The sequence below is a fragment of the Pleurodeles waltl genome, chromosome 8, assembly GCF_031143425.1.
Source record: "Pleurodeles waltl isolate 20211129_DDA chromosome 8, aPleWal1.hap1.20221129, whole genome shotgun sequence".
NCBI classification, from domain to species: Eukaryota; Metazoa; Chordata; class Amphibia; order Caudata; family Salamandridae; genus Pleurodeles; species Pleurodeles waltl.
Genome location: NC_090447.1, coordinates 102,363,177 through 102,381,309, shown reverse-complemented (window position 1 = coordinate 102,381,309; position 18,133 = coordinate 102,363,177). Strand labels below are relative to the sequence as shown.

The 18,133-nt window shown below is 44.9% G+C and overlaps 1 protein-coding gene across 1 annotated transcript in view; it reads left to right on the top strand.

The window, feature by feature from the left end:
* The window catches only part of ARHGEF17 (Rho guanine nucleotide exchange factor 17), a 491,524-nt gene that overhangs the window by 462,720 nt on the left and 10,671 nt on the right, over positions 1-18,133 (top strand). The window contains exons 17-20 of the mRNA XM_069203843.1: positions 1,256-1,323; positions 6,572-6,720; positions 7,518-7,692; positions 16,911-17,168. Coding sequence (XP_069059944.1) covers positions 1,256-1,323; positions 6,572-6,720; positions 7,518-7,692; positions 16,911-17,168 — 650 coding nt within the window. The remainder of the gene's footprint in view (positions 1-1,255; positions 1,324-6,571; positions 6,721-7,517; positions 7,693-16,910; positions 17,169-18,133) is intronic.

Genomic DNA, 18,133 nt, shown 5'->3' with positions numbered 1-18,133 from the left:
GGGCTTTGCTGTTCAGTGCTTCCCTGAGCTTACTCTTGCATGGCTTCACAACATCACATCTCCGGGTGTGTTTTCTTGATGTCCTATGAAATTAGATGCTTCTTTGTAAACTAGTTCACAGGTTTTTTCCACTTTTGTAAAATGGTAGAGCACACCTCTCTCTTAGAGTTGTCTGGTAATGCCAGAGTTCATAAAACCTTGGAGATCTCTGTTCCAGAGCTTATGATCATGTCTGTTTTTTGGCCCACATTACTTCACTTCATCTGTGCCGACTGCTTGATGGCAGTCAAGAACCCGAAGCCAGCTCGCTCGCCTTTGACTACTCTACAATCTGTTGAGCTGGTCTGATGATTGTTTTATCATTTCAAAAGCCAGTGCAGGACTTACAAATCAGATCTGTGAGCAGCCTCCAAATCACACACTCAGATCCCAGACCTGCTTGGCTTTTCTTTCCTCCCACCTCATGCCTGTGACCTGATTTGGGGTCATAATGGCAACTTCAATGGACAGCTGTGCGAGAATGTAACATTGTGGTACAAATGGTTTATAAAATATAAGGTCAAACTAAAAATCAGATGTAGGCCTGTGGGATAATATCCTTCCCAGCTATGCAATAAATGGATATTTCATTGAGATTGTCAACGTAGTTTAAGTAATTTACCTTCTCTGGTTCTTCCTGCTGACTGCCTGTCCCATTCTCTGTGCTCTTTCTTTCGGAATGCCAAAATGTTTATGTCCACGTCCTCTTCTGCCCGCATCCACTGCCTTTGTCCACGTTTTGATGTCAAGCCCCAATTTCAGGCTTTTTGCCATACTCATGCTCCAACTGAAATTCAAAATAGGAGTTTTCTAAAGTTACAAAAGTGTTAGGAAATGGGAAGGTGTGTTCCAGGTTACAATGTTGATACAAAAGGACTCCTTCAGCATTGGAGTGTTTCTGTAAAAAAGCAGATCTCATTTAAAGAACAATATCTAAGAGAAAGGCAGTGAAACTGGCCTTGTGACGCATGACATCATTACCATGAGATCAATAAAGAAAACTAGGCATGACTCAGAGGTAAAATCTGAGACTGAATGGAGCGTTCTTTGCAGACAATGGCCTCTTGTTTAAAGTGACTTTTGAGTGGCAGTCGACCCTGCTAGGTACGTAATCTCCTTATAAAGGGAGAGTTGTTCACCGCCTCCGCCGTGTGTCATTGTTTAAAGTGGCCGCCTTTACGTTGTTCTCTGCTGATTGTCTCCCCTCTTCTTGCAGGTACCTCGATAACCAGGTCTTTGTGTCCCTGGCCAACGGAGAGCTGATTGTGTATCAGAGAGAGGCAGGTAAGAACATTCAGAAACATTACCACAGAGTGAGAACAAGTAGAACAATATGTTGTAATACGTGTGCTGCAATCAACCACGCACCAATTTAAATATTGCGACTCTCTCAAAACTCAGACAATCTATTCTTTGACTAGCGCCTCTGAAATTGTAAGTGCCAATTAACTGCATATAATATTATGTGAAGTTAACAGTTTTTTTGTGCAGCTTAGATGGTACATTGGTCTGCCTTATCCTCTTTGTAGTAGCACATTGAACAGGTTAGAGCAGTGGTCTCCAAACTTTTTAATGCCGCGCCCCCCCGGTTGAAAAATAAAAATCATTGGGCCCCCCTTCAGAATTTTTCACAATTATTTTATAAAGATGGCAGTGTTTAAATATGTCTTGACCTATTTAAACATTGCTGTTAAGTACTGTTACCTTTTTAAAAATGCTATAACATGCTTTTGCTTAAAACAAAGGCCTGTTATCTGTATAATGCTTCTTTTGGCCAGAGCCTGGCGCCCCCCCTGGGACCACTTGAGGCCCCCCAGTTTGAAGACCTCTGGGTTAGAGGTACATGACTTTCATCCTGTAACTTTACAATATCATCTCTACTTATGCCAGTTATTTTGTTTGAATCTGGCCTTGCAACTTCAATAAGGTGTGTTCCCCACATATTCGAAAAGGACGTCTATCCATCCCGCATGGCAGGCAGCGCTTAGTTTGTTAAATAAATAAATGAATGTAATTACTGGGAGGGCCAAAGCTATTTCTCAGAAGACCTTTGCAGCTGCCACCATCCTCTGCACCTGGGAGAGCTACAAAATGTGTGTACCCATGCTACCTGCAAACCATTACACTCCAACAAAAGTGACAATTTGGTCTATTCCAGGTCACCCAAAGCTGTAAGAATAGCCTGGAGGCTCTGGTGTTGCTTTTTCCCAAAAATCCTTTTATTGAAATATCGTGATGCATGACAAACAGAACATCGTCCAGTAGTCAAAGCATGGAGTACAAGCGTGGATTTGAATTGTACTAAATATACAAAAAACAGATATTCAATTTTTCAAGTTAACAATGTTCCCTTCCCCACCCCTCCATTGCTCTTCCAGCCCCGTACCCTCCCTGCCCACTGACATCCAATGCACTAATTCCCACAACAGTTTATTCCGCACTATGAACAAGGTGGAGTCCCACGCCTCTCTGGTAAATCAAAGCTGCACGTTCCCTCTTCCATTATGATAACAAAACACCCCCTTTTACTGCATTAAGCGAAGGGAGTGGCATGCTCTTGGATGACCCTGGGCCTGACCGGCATCTATTAAAAATTAAACCAGAGCCTGCCAGTGTGTGTTGACTACATGGCCCATTTCATATAACCCCCAAGTAAGTTTCTCTTTGGTTAACTGGGCTCACAACTTACTGGCTCAGTCATGCAATGTGAGTATCCTGGATGTTTCCATGTCTGTCCTATCAACTGTTTTGCTGCCAGCAGCATATTGTCTATTATTCTCCAATCCACTTTTTGTCGTATGATCATAACTCTCAGGGCGCAGGTCCAGTATGTATGTTGAAGGGTCGTTGGTAGCCATCACTCCTCTAATGTGGCTTAAGAATTCTTTCCCCACCAGACATGGATCACGTCCCCATCATGACCACACTCTCTCCAACACTGACCATCAGACTGACCATACATGTGTTTTAACTGTGTCGTAATGTACCACTGCGTCATTATTTTATATTGGGATTCGCTTTGTTGCACACTTTTGCATAGGGACAGACTGTCGTCCCATAGTTTTTGCCACTGTTTCATATGTATATGGCTGGTCAAATTTCTAGACAATTGCTGCATGTATGACTATTCTGGTCATTAGACACCTTCATGAGGAGACCATAAACGGAGGAAATAAGACCTATGTGGCCGGAGTATATAGTGAAAGAGTTTTCCCAGCTTGACAACAGTCTATTAGCAACTATTTAATACCGGGAGAGAGGGCCCAGTGACTCAGCTGAAAGAAATTGAATATTGTCCCTTCTCGATCTGTCCTCCAGATCACTACACGTCTCCAGGAGTAGAGCTACCTCAGCCCCGACCTTTTCTGCTGAGTCTTGCAGTTTTTCAGTATCCTGGCTCATGTTTATAATATCGTCTTCGCTGGTTGTGATGCGCTTGCCCAGTGCTTGTATCTCCTTCGTAACTTCGACCGGCCCAGAGGCCACGTCAGACTTCAAGGCTTGCATTTAGTGGCTATCATAATAGAAAACTCGCTATGCAGATCATTCAGATGCGTTTCTAGTTCTTGCTTCATAAGGGAAACCATCCCCTCACCCTTGTTTGTAGACATGACAGCTTTTAGTTGCTCGTCCTGGGTAGCGATCCATGTACTCTAGGATCCGCGTTTGGTATTTCGGTTGCCTTTTCTCAGCAGTAGACTCAAGGTAGGCAGTGGTCTGGGTGTTCAAGCCTGCAGTTTTGCTGTAGATGGGGAATTACTTTCACCCTTCAGGCTGACCAACCACTACTTCAGCGCAAACCAGGGGGGTGCCCTGGTTTGGGGCCCCAGTGTAGCATAGTGACGTGCGGAGTGGAATGCCTACGAACAAATGGGGCCAAAGTCAGCAATTACTACCTGTCCTCCAATTTGAGTCCCCCTTCTGTCTGCTTTCCAACAATACGCCCCTCTGTGTCACCAGGATTTGGGATCTGCATTCCCTTTTTTCCCAGATTTCAGGCAGCAGCTCACTCACCCCAATGGCCTGCTGACCTCTGCCCGCATCTAGTCCGCAATATCCCTGGTGGTCTCCAACAGTCAAGTGCACCTTGTTCTGGTTCTCACAATACTGTTACAGGCCAAGATGGCCACCAACACTCGTCACCTCTCCTGGGGCTGTCTCAGCGTGTTGCTGGCCTTATAAGGTGCAGAACGCCAAGAATAACCCTGCCATGGGCACCAGCACTGTTCCTGACATCTCCGCCATCATGTAGCCTACCTTGGTGCTGTTTGGATGTGGCAGGGAGCCCTGTTAGAGGACTCAGTATCGTAGCACACCCGGTGAGCGGCATGTCCGCTCAGCTGCAGGTCACGCCCACTTGGTGCCAGTGTTAAGCAATAAGTGCTGATGTTGAGCACCGGCAAACACTGATACAAGTTAAGCACTGATGCCGAGTAAATGCTACAGTGGTGGCTTGTGAGTGCTGAAGAAACATTCACCAGCAGGTTAAGGAGGGGAACAGGTCCAATATTTTGAATGATTGTATTGTGAAATGACTTGACACCCTGAGCATTGAATATAATAGTGCTGACCACTGCTGGATTATAGCACTAATACATTTAATGAAATAGTTTTAGTCCTGAAAGAAAAAGGTAGAACTTATGGGCCACAGTAAAGTTCATTCTGCCTTAAATGCTAGCACATACTGTTAGCCAATTGCACGTATCTCTACTAACAATTGGCTTTATCCCATGTGACCAAATGTCACTAACACTTAATGGAAAAAATCTATAGAGTCTCAATCCGCTCTAGGCGAGGATGTACAACGAATCATATCCAGCTGTTCACACTGACAGATTCCTTAGAGTGCTCTCTATAACTTGAGACATGGAGGATTTGTAGACCTAATGTGCCCGAGGTGGTAAGTAGCAATCTGGTCAAAAGAATTAGAGAAGGTCTAAACAAGGGCTGGGTGTTAAAAAAAAATTTTTTTTTTAAATGTAAAACTGTTTCATATAATAACCACTAAAATTAGTGGAGAAAATGCGAGGAATAACAGTAAAATAAACTTGGCTGTTTTATCAAAAATAAGTACAAATTCGAAGCTTCAAATATGGTTCAACTGGAGAAAAAACCCTGGCTTGTAAAATAAATAAAAGTGGGAAAAATCATTTGACGAATAGTTTGATAAATGTGTTAGTATCCCCCAGGGTTCTGCTGCAAGTCAGAATCTTCCAAAATGCTGAAAGGGCAATCATTTATCTATTAGGTTTTAGGTAGTCTAAAAATCCTGCTTTGTGAAGGATGTTCTGATTTTGAGTATCCAAACCGAGGGCCCGATTCACAAAGGCAAAGTTAGACCTGCAGTCTAAGTTTAGACCTAAAGTCCAACTTTACAACTGAACTCTAAGTTTAGAGCTGAAATCTAAGTTTAGATCCAAAGTCTAACTTTACTACTTTTTGGTGTTCACAAAGGGAAGTTACTACTAGTAAGTTTACTACCAGCAGTAAACTTACTGCTAGGAACCGATTCCTAGTATTATAGTATAGTACTTTAGTCTAACTTCACCTTTGTGAATTGGGCCCTGAGCGTACTGGTTGTGATCAGTAAGATAAAAGGGTAGCGCGTAGCAATGAATAATTTAAAAAGCGGTTTCCAAAACCACCACCTAGCCATGATGGTGCACCAGTGACCTCATGGCCTAGACCAAATGCTGATAATCCCTGGGCCTCTACAGAGTTCCAGAGTATCCAGTCCTACCTCATGCAACACCCGTTCTACAGTTTCAGTAAATGTTATGTTGCTCTTTTAACATTTGTACGTCCCTCTCCTCCCCCCTTTCAGCCCTTTTAGAGTTGCCTGTCATGATTTTATGATTCTGGGATTTTGTTCTCTGGTTAAAGTGTGATCTGCAAAGTAACACTTTTTCAGAGTTTGTTTGGACAAATATATTTAAGTTGGTAGTAGTGGCCAAAGCCTTTGTGGATGAGGCATGAGGTCCAGTAATCATGTGCCAGTGCTTCAGGAATCATGATGTCCTGTTTGCAGCATGTTTCTGTATTCTATGTGAGGTTAAATGCCTGTATGTGACTCCCCTTGTCCACAGCTGCCTTTTTCTTGTTATGGCTGGGCCTACCTCCTGTGAGTCTGGTACGAGCATCTAGAGGTTAATACAAGTAACATAGTCTTGTGTGAACCTCAATATTTGTCTGAACATTGCTTCTTTCTTGTCCCCACCAGTTTTCACTAATTAGACACTGAAGCACTTCCCTTAGATTGCTAGTGGCAAATAGGTAGCACCCTCTGCAGAGGTCATTTACCGCTGTTAATTGCTGCACTGAGGCTATCCTGGTAGATATTCAGACTACTAGTCCATGGCCTGCGTCCTACCAGTCACAATGTCAGTGCCTCCCCACCACTTCTGCAGCTGTACTGAATCAATGGCCCGGAGACACTGAGGAGACACATTAACATGTTGCAACTTGCTTTTGCTCTTTGCAGGCTCAATGCGCTGTTAGGCCCTGCACTTATATGTTCTTCTCTCCTTCACAGGAAGCTTTTGGGATCCACAAAACTCCAAATCGCTCTCCCTGGGATCCCCTGGAAGCCCCGTTACAAAAATGGTGGCAGTGTTGGGGAAGCTGTGGTGTGGATGCCAAAACCGGATCATCGTGCTGAACACGTCCACGCTCCTGCAAGAGGTAAGAACGTTTTCTGCTCACCTGTTGATGGGCAAGAGATCGGCAACATGGCAACAGTTTTGATGCCCAAACGTGGATCCCGTGCTCGCTATGTCACCAGATTCAAGCTAGCCTGTCTGATGAGGGGTGATACCCTGATACCGGTCCCAGGATGCTTGTTTCTGGTCCAGGGAAGACCTGGCCTGGCAGTTCAGACTGGACTCTTCCCATAAGGAACAGGGTTAAGACTGATTTTCACATGGCTGGGTCCTAACTGCAATGGTATGGCGAGCAAAAAAACTATTTATTAAACGCAGATCTGTTACTGGGGGTGAATGTTTGATTTGTTCCGCGTTCCGTCCATCATCTCTTCTTTTTAAGGGTCTGTATAAACCATGCCAAGTAAAAGAAAACAGAACCAAAGCAAATCTGTCCCTCAATGGGTTGAAGGTACAAGAAACAACTTTTCAGGGAAGTGACAGTGGAAAAAAACTGTAGAATGCAAATTTGACTGAGAAAGCAGAGAGGAAATATTGTAGTGCAATAGCACAAACTAGCGTGGAGACGCACCTTTACTAAAGAAAGCAGGTATAACGTTTTCGCATCGGCCATCACAGGTTATGGCTGCAATACTGTAGATCAAGACATGTTATCTTTCTAGGAAGTCTGAACTTTGGATTTCACATTGGTTTTGAATTTGTGCCAAAATAGAATACAAGTTATTTTTAGATGTCCTTCCCTTCCTCAGTTCTTGATTGCACGGAATATGAGATTCTGCATTGTCGCTAATGGGCTCACTGTTTCTCTTCCTGACACAGCACACATTTACCATCGGGCAGGACCTCAACCGCAGTGTCACGTCCATTGTCGGCTCCTGTTTGGGCATCTGGGTGGCGCTTCAGAGCAGTGCACAGGTACGGCTCTACCACGCCACCACATACGAACAGTTGGCGGAAGTGGATGTTGCTCCGCCAGTCCACAAAATGTTGGCAGGTAAGCCAATGAAGAAGGATTGTGACCCTTACACACGATGATACAATCAGCATTATTGATTACACATTTAACATTGTAATCAGTTGTATATTTTGGGGAAATTGTGTAGGGTGATGATCACAGATTGTAAATTAACCTTGTCCATAAAAGAATACTGCTAGAAAGGCATCCTCAATTATGTTTGCCTATAAGAATTTAATTCTGAGATTTCTTAGCTTGAAAAAAGTATCACTTCAGTTTCTTTATTGATGGGTGATATTTGAACTGTCAGAAACACAATCGTTGTAACATTTTGCAACTTCTCTCCCCTGAAAATGTGAACTGTAGATATTGCTTCATGTGTCACTTTCTATCACGAGTTTATGATGATGCTCCAGGAATGTGTGAACCGCACCAATAGCCACTTCTGTTGCATCAGGTTTCTCTTGTTCCTTACATACTCATAGCCAAGATACAGAGATGAGTAGAAAGATGGGGATTAAACTTGCGTCAGTGAAATTTTATTTCTTATCGAGCTCCTAAATAATGAACATTTGTGTGTTTTCCTCTTTTAAACACTGTCCCAGAAATGAAAAAATCTTAATTTTTATATATGCTGGCCTCTGCCGTTCCACAGATGAGGTCCTCTTGGTCATTCACCATCTAAAAATATTTTTGAGTATTGGGTGGTCCAGTCACCCCATCATTCAGCATTCCAATGTCTGTAAACATAGTTACCATCCAACAGCAACTTGAAGATCTATTGCTCCGTTCCATTAGAATATGTTGTTGATATAATGAAGGATGAGGTTTGCAATAGATACTGGAATTTTGTCAGTAAAATAATTTTTAACAAGAAGGCAATCCCTGTTCCCTCCTCATTCCTCAAATTTCATTAAACATATTTGTAGGGTTTATGATAGAATTCCTTTACACTATTAATTCAGTCTATAAAACCAGCCTCTTTCCAATCCAAGTTTTCATCTTATTGGAATTTCCTCCTTCGCTCCTACCCAATGATGGATATGGAACTAGGCCATTTACTGACTGCCGTTATCCCTGGAGAGCCCATATTTTTGAGTTCCCTCAATATATTGACTAGTCATTCTAATGAATGAATACCTGTTCCTTTTCCATTCTGGGCAACTGATGTTCTTGGGAACAGAGTCTCTTATAATTATTTTAGCTACAAGTTCTAGGGCTAGCCTTTATAAGGAACATTGAAAAAAGATAGCCTTCCCATGCCCCTCTGCACAGTTTGAATACTCTTGAGGTGTAGACATTACTTCTTAGGCCTAGCTCTAAAAAGATTTTGCTGTTTGGAAGATGTTGTGTACAGTAGGAATTGATACAGAGATTGGGTCCACCCCCATCAGCTTTTATGTGTTTTTCATTGATTGGATGGGGTGTCCAGCAAGGCCTTGGTATTTCAAGGACGGTGATGTTGTCCTATGTGTGTTCCCATTTGGTTTTGTTGATGAGGCTCAAGTAGTCCAATTTTGTACACTGTGGATGCAACTTGACATGTAGCTTGTAAATAAAGGTCAGTGTGGGTTCTTTGATGTATTCACTTTGCTGACAGAAAAAAGTCTTAATTGCCGATTGGTGGCTTTTTTGCTTAGAAAATGCTGCTGTTTGGATGTATTAGCCTGTAATAATATCAAAGTGCTGTTCCCTAGTTTCTGTGTTCATTTGTTCCCTTTGCTGCCATGAAAGCATGTTGTTGGATTTTCTGCATTTTTTCTCACAAAGCAGACTTGTATACACATTAGTCTTTCATACAGGTGCACTTAAATAAATTTTCCTTTCTCAAAAATATTTACTAAGCAGTAGTCTACCATATATGTCTTTTAAGTCCACACACAGCACTTAATTTTCAGTCTCTGTTCATGGCAATCTTCTTTGAGGGTCAGTAAAAGGGCCCTGCTCCCAGTTTTCATACTGTTGTAGCTCAAAATACTGCTTTATTATAGAATTTTCTTTCTAGGACATCCAAGGTCAAACATAGTAAGTCGTGCAACTATTGCTTATCACTTATAAAAAATCCAGACCTATTGGATTTGCCAAAGCTTTTATGTGCCACAGAGTTTGTGTACCAAAGCTTCTGACACCTTTTTATAAATTCCATACTTAATTTCATTCTTTAACTCTGAATATGAAGCCTCATTCAATGGAGTGAAAGGCCTTTCTTGCGTATGAAAAGAGATTTGTTGAGTGCCCTGTTTGACCTATTACCAATTCTAGGGTAGTTTTCAGGGTGGTTTGCAAACTCCTTAGATTTAGCCTTATGGGTAAAGCTGGACTAATTATTGTAGATCAACAACGAAATCCCCTTTCCACTTGGACAAACTTGTTGCCAAATATTACGTTTCTACATTGAGGGGGTGATTTGGTGATGTGATCTATGCTTGTTCCAATTTTGCCCTGTATGAAGAGCAACATGATTATTGTTTGACGAGGGGCTGTAGCTCCATGCCCCCCTAAACAAGCCCAATACATTTATTTATCTAGTTTAAAAAACAAAAAAGAACTGGGTAGTCCATTGTGTCCTAAGGTATTACCTATCTGAAGTTATTGTTCTGCAAGTTCAACACACTCTAGTGCTGTGCCCTCTAAATCTTCCCTCTCCCCAGCCAAAAACACAAGACCTTTGCACGTCTTTTAGAATGTTATCCATGACAGCCTACTACACCAGTTTCTTGGATTCATATACGCTTTCATATTTCATATCTGTGAAAGTTCATGCAGGGTCATGATCTTGGGTGGCACCACTCCTGTTTTCCCCTCTCAGGGAAGGGAGTTTGCTTTACCTCAAAGTTTTGTTTACCTGTCTTGCAGCAAGGTCCTTCTACAAATGGGACCCCAAGTGTCTAGAGGACACCTCAAAACATGTTGCTCTGGAACCCTTCAGAACATACTTGTAGTCAGTTTGACTTTTGCCCTGTAGGGTTTGAACTGTAGTCTGACTGTGTTCCTTGGCTTCAACCAAGAGACTGGACTTTAACCTCCTTTATTAAATTATTTGATATTGGAAAAGCATTTATCCATATGCATCGTCTGCCATAGCTGCCAAAATTGGGCACGTTTATGAAAATACATCAAGAGGGGGTATTTACGTTGCCATTCAGAAGAGAGTGGAGTTTGGCAATAAGCAAAACTCTTCATTACGAAAAGCTGTTTGTCCTTGTACAGCATGATCTCCCACTCTTGATTATGCCCTTGAGCCCAAGCAGGCTGGTCACATGTCATGGAACACAAATTAGAAAGACCTTAGGGTATGTTGAGAGATCTCGCAGCGATAGGTTGTTGGGCCTACAACTGAAGCAATAAATGGTAGGTATCGGGAGAAAATACACATAATTTTTAAATAAAAATAACATTCCATTATTAAGTCTAAGTTAATCTCAGAAGCCAAAGAAATAGCCTCTAGGAATTCAAATGCATATCATACCTAAGTATATGAACATGAATTGTATGCTAGATATCTGATAGAGACATCCAGTTGCAGATTCCTTACCTTAAAATTTCCCGCAGGCATCAGTCTGGATCAGGAGATTATTCTCAAGCAGTACCCCTGCGTGCCGTCAGGTGGCGTTGGTCGGCTCCGCGTCTGTCGTCTGCATTCTGCGTGCTGGATATGATGTTGCGTGTCCTAAATAAGCACCACCCCTGTGCGCTGACATCGGTTCTTTTCTTTCTGTGCCAGCCAGCGCTGATCTGAAGAAGAGCTACCCCTCAGTCACTTTGACTGGTCTTTTTTTGACTTTTTGTCAAAGATATGTGAGTATCTACACTCCTGGTGCGTTGAAGATGTCCTTGTGTAAGACCAGGTTCTGGGTCAGCTCAGTGCCTCCCCGATTTTCCTGAAGCTGGAGCGACCCCTGTCCAATTCTGGCCCATTCCTGGATGCAAATCAGCATCTGCCGTACCACCTCAACCTTCCCTGACACCGATTCCGATGCTCCAGATCCTGCCCGTGCCCCTTTGTGGTATCGACCCCATGCTTATTGCCGACTGCAACACACAGCTGGATCTGCATAGCGCGACACACCGACTCCGGCATGGGTCTTGCCCCCTATGTTGGATCCTGATCCTTATTCTTAAGGGTTGAGGCACGATCAGGGATAAGAGGGGTCGCTGGACCCTTTAGAATACCAGCTACAAGACCCTATGGACTGGCGGATGGACCCAGGCTAAGCCAGTGGTCTGGATACTTCCCCTGACTCTGGCATGCTTTCACCCTCTACCGTGGCTATGGAGGAGGGAGCATCCTATTCAATGCTGGTGCGAAGAGCAGCCGAGGTCCTGAAACTTGAGCTTGCTTCCGTGGCAGTCGGGACTAAGCTCCTGACAGAGGTTCTTCGGCCTGCGGCTTCATCCTCTGAACCCTTTTTGCCCTTTAATGAAGCCCTTACTTATGTCCTGCTGGGTACCTGGTCCAAACCCAGCACAGGGACTCCTGTGAACAGGATAATTGCCCGCCACCATAGACCTGCTCCAAATGACCCAGCGCTCTTGATGCAACACCCCACCCCTGAGAGCTTGGTTATCCAAGCCTTTATGTCCCAGGGCACATTCCCTTCCTTACCCCAGAGAGGGAATTCAAGAGGCTGGATCAACTTGGGAAGAAGATGTGTTCTTCCTTCATCTGGGCATTGCAGTCCGTGAACATCACATGCCTTTTGGGCCTTTAAACCCATACCCTATGGCATACAGTTGAGCAAGTGCTGGCACAGGTCCAGCGGAGGCCCAGGCTGTACTCTCCCAATCTGTTGCTGACGGGAGAGACGCAGCGAAGTTCACAATCAGATGTGGGCTGGACATGACCTATTCACTGGGCAGAGCGGTCACATCGATGGTGGCCTTGAGGCACCACGCCTGGTTGAGGACATCTGGCTTTTCAAGGGGATCTCAAATCTACCCTTATGGACATGCCCTTTGATGGCACCTGTCTCTTTGGAGACAAAGCAGACTCGGTGATCGAGCGCTTCAAGGATTCTCGTGCTACGGCCAGGTCCTTTGGCCTCGCAGCTGCCCCTCACCCCCTGCAGTCTGCTTTTCACCCCTTTCATGGCTACAGAAGGGGTGCCCCACCACGGCCATTCCCCTCAAGCTACCATGCCGTGCATGCTGCCCAGCCTCTGCGTGGCCGGGGACGTTGGATTCACAGTCCTCGTGGATCAGGAAGCCAGAGGTCCGGCCAGTCCAGCACAACCCACCCCCCGCAGCTACCTCCAAACCTTCTTAGTCTGATGATTCCCCACCAGGGACATGTCAGGGGCAGGATTTGCCATCACCTGCTCCGCTGACAGTCCATCACGCCAGACAGGTAGGTTTTGCAGATAGTCTGAAGGAGCTACTTCTTCCCCTTCGAGAATACCCCTCCATCCATGCCACATCCTACAATCAGATGACGGAGGATCACTCGGCTCTTCTCCATAAGGGGTTTACGTCTCTCTTGGCCAAGGGAGCCATAGAGAGGGTCCCTGTGCCAGAAGTAGGTTGTGGTTGTTATTTCCACTACTTTCTGGTGCCCAAAAGTGACAAGGGCCTTCACCCTGTCCTCAACCTCTGGTCCCTCAATCTCTTCCTTAGGAAGGAGAAGTTCAAAATGCTCACTCTGGCTCAGGTCTTATTTGCCCTGGACCCAGGAGCCTGGATGGTAGCGTTGGACTTGCAGGATGCATATTTCCATATTCCTGGCCTGCCTGTCCACAGACATTACTTGCGGTTCACAGTAGACCATGAGCATTTTCAGTTTACCGTGCTCCCCTTTGGCCTTACTAGCGCCCCTCGGGTGTTCACCAAAGTGATGGTGGTGGGCGTGGCTCATCTACACAGGTTATTGGTTTGTTTTCCCCATCTCAACCACTGGCTGTTGAAGGTGGGCTCGCCCCAGGCTGTCTCCCACCTCCAGACTACGGCGGACCTTCTGCATTCACTGGGTTTTACTATAAATGTGCCAAAGTCACACCGACTCCCTCTTAGACGCTCCCTCTCATCGGAGCTGTTCTGGACACAGTGCAGTTTCAGGCTTATCGTCCCGAGCGACGAGTCCAGGATATTCAAGCTATGATACCGATGTTTCAGCCTCTGGCCTGGCCTGGATTTCAGTGAGAATGACTCTGAGGCTTCTGGGTGTCATAGCCTCCACCATCCTGCTGATGACACATGACAGGTGGCATATGCGGGCTCTGCCATGGGACTTGTAGTTCCAGTGGGCACAGCATCAGGGGGATATCTCCGACATGGTCCATATCTCAAAGGGGACTGCACAAGATTAGCAGTGGTGGCTTTCGAACCGTGATTGGGTCAGAGGCAGAGCCCTCTCCCTTCCCCAACCAGATCTGACAGTAGTGACAGAGGCGTCAATCCTGGGATGGGGCGGCCACCTGGCAGAGGCAGAGGTCAGAGGCATCAGAGACTCCACATCAACCTGTTAAAGCTCCGGGCGATCAGACTGACATTGAAAGCATCTCTTCCCTCTCTCAAAGGTAAAGTAGTGTAGGTGTTCACAGACAACACCACTGCCATGTGGTACTGCAACAAGCAGGGCGGGGTGGGGTTATGGGCCCTTTGCAGGAGGCTCTGCCCCTCTGGACATGGCTGGAACATCAGGGCATTTCCCTGGATGTTCAACATCTGGCAGGCTCTCTGAACGCCAGAGCAGACAAATTCAGCCAATAATACCTGGTCGATCATGAATGACGTTTCCATCCAGAGGTGGTGCAAAGTCTCTTTCAGCAGTAGGGGAGAGCCTTGGTTAGATCTGTTTGCCTCCGCAGAAAACGTGCAATGTCAGCAGTTTTGTGCGTTGGAGTTAACAAGGAGGCTGTCACTCTGTGATGTTTTTCGTCTGTTTGGAGCTCTGGCCTCCTGTATGCCTTTTCGCCCATACCACTTCTGCACAGAGTTCTCAAGAAGATCAAGAACGACCGGGCCCAGCCCAACTAATTCTTGTGGCTCCGGACTGGACATGAAGAGTCTTGTATCCTGAGCTATTGAGCATTGCCATCCATCGTCCGATCAGACTGCCCCTTTGGGAGGATCTTCTGGCACAGCAGCAGGGGAGGGTTCTCCAACCAAACCTGTCCAGTCTCTGTCTATTTGCATGGAGGTTGAGCGGCGACAGTTGACAGCTTTTGACCTTCCACCCGAAGTCTGTAACGTTATCTTGGCAGCCAGACGTCCTGCCACCAAAACGGTATACGCCTGTTGTTGACATAGATTTGTGGCACATACATGTCTGTTGACCCCCTCTCTGACCCTCTCTCTTAGGTTCTTTAGTTTATACTTTCTTTGGCCCAGCAAGGCTCTGATTTGGGCACCCTCAAAGGTTATTTATCTGCCACCTCTGCATTTCTGCCATTTCTGAGATTACCTGACCAACCTTCTTTGTTTAAGTCTCCTATTGTTAGTAGGTTCCTTAAGGGCCTTACCCACATGTTTCCTCCATCCCCATTCTACATGCCCCAATGGGATTTGAATTTGGTTCTGACATTTCTAACGTGTACTCCTTTTGAGCCTCTCCACAATTGTCCTGTCAGGCTTTTAACATTAAAAACAGCATTCCTTGTGGCCATTACCTCTGCCCGCAGGGTGAGTGACCTACAGGCATTGTCATCTAAGCTGCCGTACATTTCCATCGATCCTGACAAAGTGGTGCTTCGCACTAGGGCTTCTTTCCTCCCAAAAGTAATCATGCCCTTTCATATAGGTCAGTCCATCACCTTGCCTGCTTTTTACGTACCCACACATCCTTCTAAGGAAGAGAAGAGCCTCCACCGCCTGGACCCCAAAAAAGATTGCATTGGTGTTCTACGTTGATCGTACCAAAGAGTTCTGGGTGGATGATCAACTCTTTGTTGGTTATGTGGGTGTGAAGAAAGGTCGGGCAGTGCAGAAAACAAACTGTCTCCAGATGGGTTGTTCTCTGCATTAAAATGTGCTGTGCATTGGCTAAAAAGCAATCCTTGGAGGGTTTGTGTGCTCATTATAGCAGAGTGACAGCTAAAACCACTACATTAGCACGTGGAGTTCCAGTCCTGGACATCTGTCAGGTGGCTACGTGGGCATCCTTGCACACATTCACTAAATACTACTGCCTGGATGGTAAAGTCCGAAGGAATGGGTACTTTGCCCATTCGGTCCTGCAGGACTTCCTAATATGATCTTGGTTCACAGACCTACCTCCAGGACTAGTATTGCATGGGTATCTATTTTAAGGTAAGGAATCTGCAACTAGATGTTTCTATCAGATGAACAAGTTACTTACCTTCGGTAACGCCTTATCTGGGATAGACAATATCTAGTTGCAGATTCCTTACCGACCCACTCATCCTCCCAGCTCTGCGAACTGATTTCTAGGGAACGGGACTTCCCTTCCAGGGCCCTAGATTTGATGCACCAGTGGTCAGTGTTCATGGCTCTGCGCTTCTGGCATGGAAAGTCGTGAAAAGAAACTGACATCTGCGCACTGGGGTGGCACCTATATAGGACCCGCGACGCCACATCCGGTGCACACAACGCCAACGGCGAATGTTACCTGACAGCGCACAAGGGTAATGCTCAAGGAAAATCTCCGGATCCAGACTGACGCCTGGGGGAAACTCTAAGGTGAAGTATCTGCAACTTGATATTGTCTCTACCATATAAGGCGTTACCAAACGTAAGTAACTTGTTTTTTGCTTATCATTGCAATCGGCATGTGCCAGAAAGTACTTTTAGCAAAGCTCCTTAATCAGTTCAGAAACATTCTACTATTAGAGTGCTTTCTCATTTTTCAAGCTACTTACATAGTTTGTTGCACAATTTATTTTTATGAGGGGAAGACCCATGCAGGCCTTCAGTGGGTGTGACTCCTTTCTTTTGTAGGCCTAGGGCCACAAGAATTGCAGTACCATTATGGGCCCCTTAAATTAATATTCAAACTATTATCAACAACTACCTCCAAATCACTGAAATCTGTGCTTTTCTATCAATTTTATTTTTTCTAATGACTGTATATTTTTGAATCGCTGTTTGAATTCACTGTCCAAATTATTTCTTGATTTGGCTCTAGGTCTTAAATTTTATTTGGTTATAAATGCAACTCCGTGTGTAGAATAGTCAAATATCTATATGTTAGCTAGTTGTTATGCTGGAGGGTTGTTTCTCCACAAAACAATTTTTTTTTATGCCATTTTTTTTTAAAGGAGCTGCTACAATGTGTGAACTCGTCTTCTCTCTTTGTGTCCTAGGCTCAGATGCAATTATTCGCCAGCACAAAGCTGCATGCCTGCGGATCACTGCCCTCTTGGCTTGCAAGGATCTGCTCTGGATCGGGACAAGTGCCGGGGTGGTGCTTACCCTGTCTATAACCTCCAACTCAAGCTCCCTGAAGGTGCCGCTGATCCCGGTTGGTTTGTCTCAGGGCCACACTGGACATGTCCGCTTCCTGACCTCTGTTGAGTTACCTGATGGCTTTGATGTCCTTTTCCCACTGCCAAAGGAGTCCGGTAAGTACACGTGCTAAACGAGTCAGGTCTTTTTCACATTACCTAGTGGAATTTAGACAGGAGAAATATGATGCAGTTATGATGCATTATTTACCGGGACCCGTAACCACAGCGTCTGAGTAAAATGTTGTTTGCATTCACTAACACATAAAATTGAGTGGATTCAGTTACATCTACAAAAGCAGGGATCTAGTTGTAAAATAAAAAATTATACAGCAACTGTTCCACTCATTTATCAAGGTTTTTTTGTTTAGAGCACATCTGTCCACCTGGGCAGCGGAACACTACATAAGTGACATGAAAGTCAAACTTACCAGATGACCGCTGCACGGGTTTAAGTCCAGCGAATGGGAGAAGAAAGCAGATAAGTTAGTTGCAGAGGGAGAGCTTGAAGAGGGGTCTCTTCCAAGCCTCATCACAACCACCTAAAAACTTAGTCAAGTTGTGTTGCTCCCTAGGCCTTTAGAGCACCTATGAGTATCATCCTTCTTGTGTCACTTTGTTAAATGTATCAGTCAGACTCCAAAGCCAACCAGACCCCTGAGCCAAAGCGCACACTTGGAAACAAAGTATGTGCTGGTAGATAAAGATCAAAAGCCCAACGAAGTGGACCATTTGCCTGTTTAACCTAAATGGTCTCTAAACCTGCCCGTAGCTTGAGAATGCTCACATAAGAAAGTTCCTGCTTCTGTTTCATTGTATCACAGAACCTTTTCCCTTTAGGTTTAATGGCAGACCTTGTCTCCTAGAATGAAGCCCAAACTCACAACATGGCCTCCCCCAATAGTTTTAGGCAGCCTTGTGGAGCAATGCAAGATTTCTTCTCTGCAGGAGGAGCAGAGGTGTCCGTCAGCCAAGGGCGACATTAATCCCCACACATCTACAACTGGAACTGTAATAGTTGCATATTATTTCATTATTTCATCATACAGGTGGTTGGAGCTTGAATTTTCCTTGTACGTTTT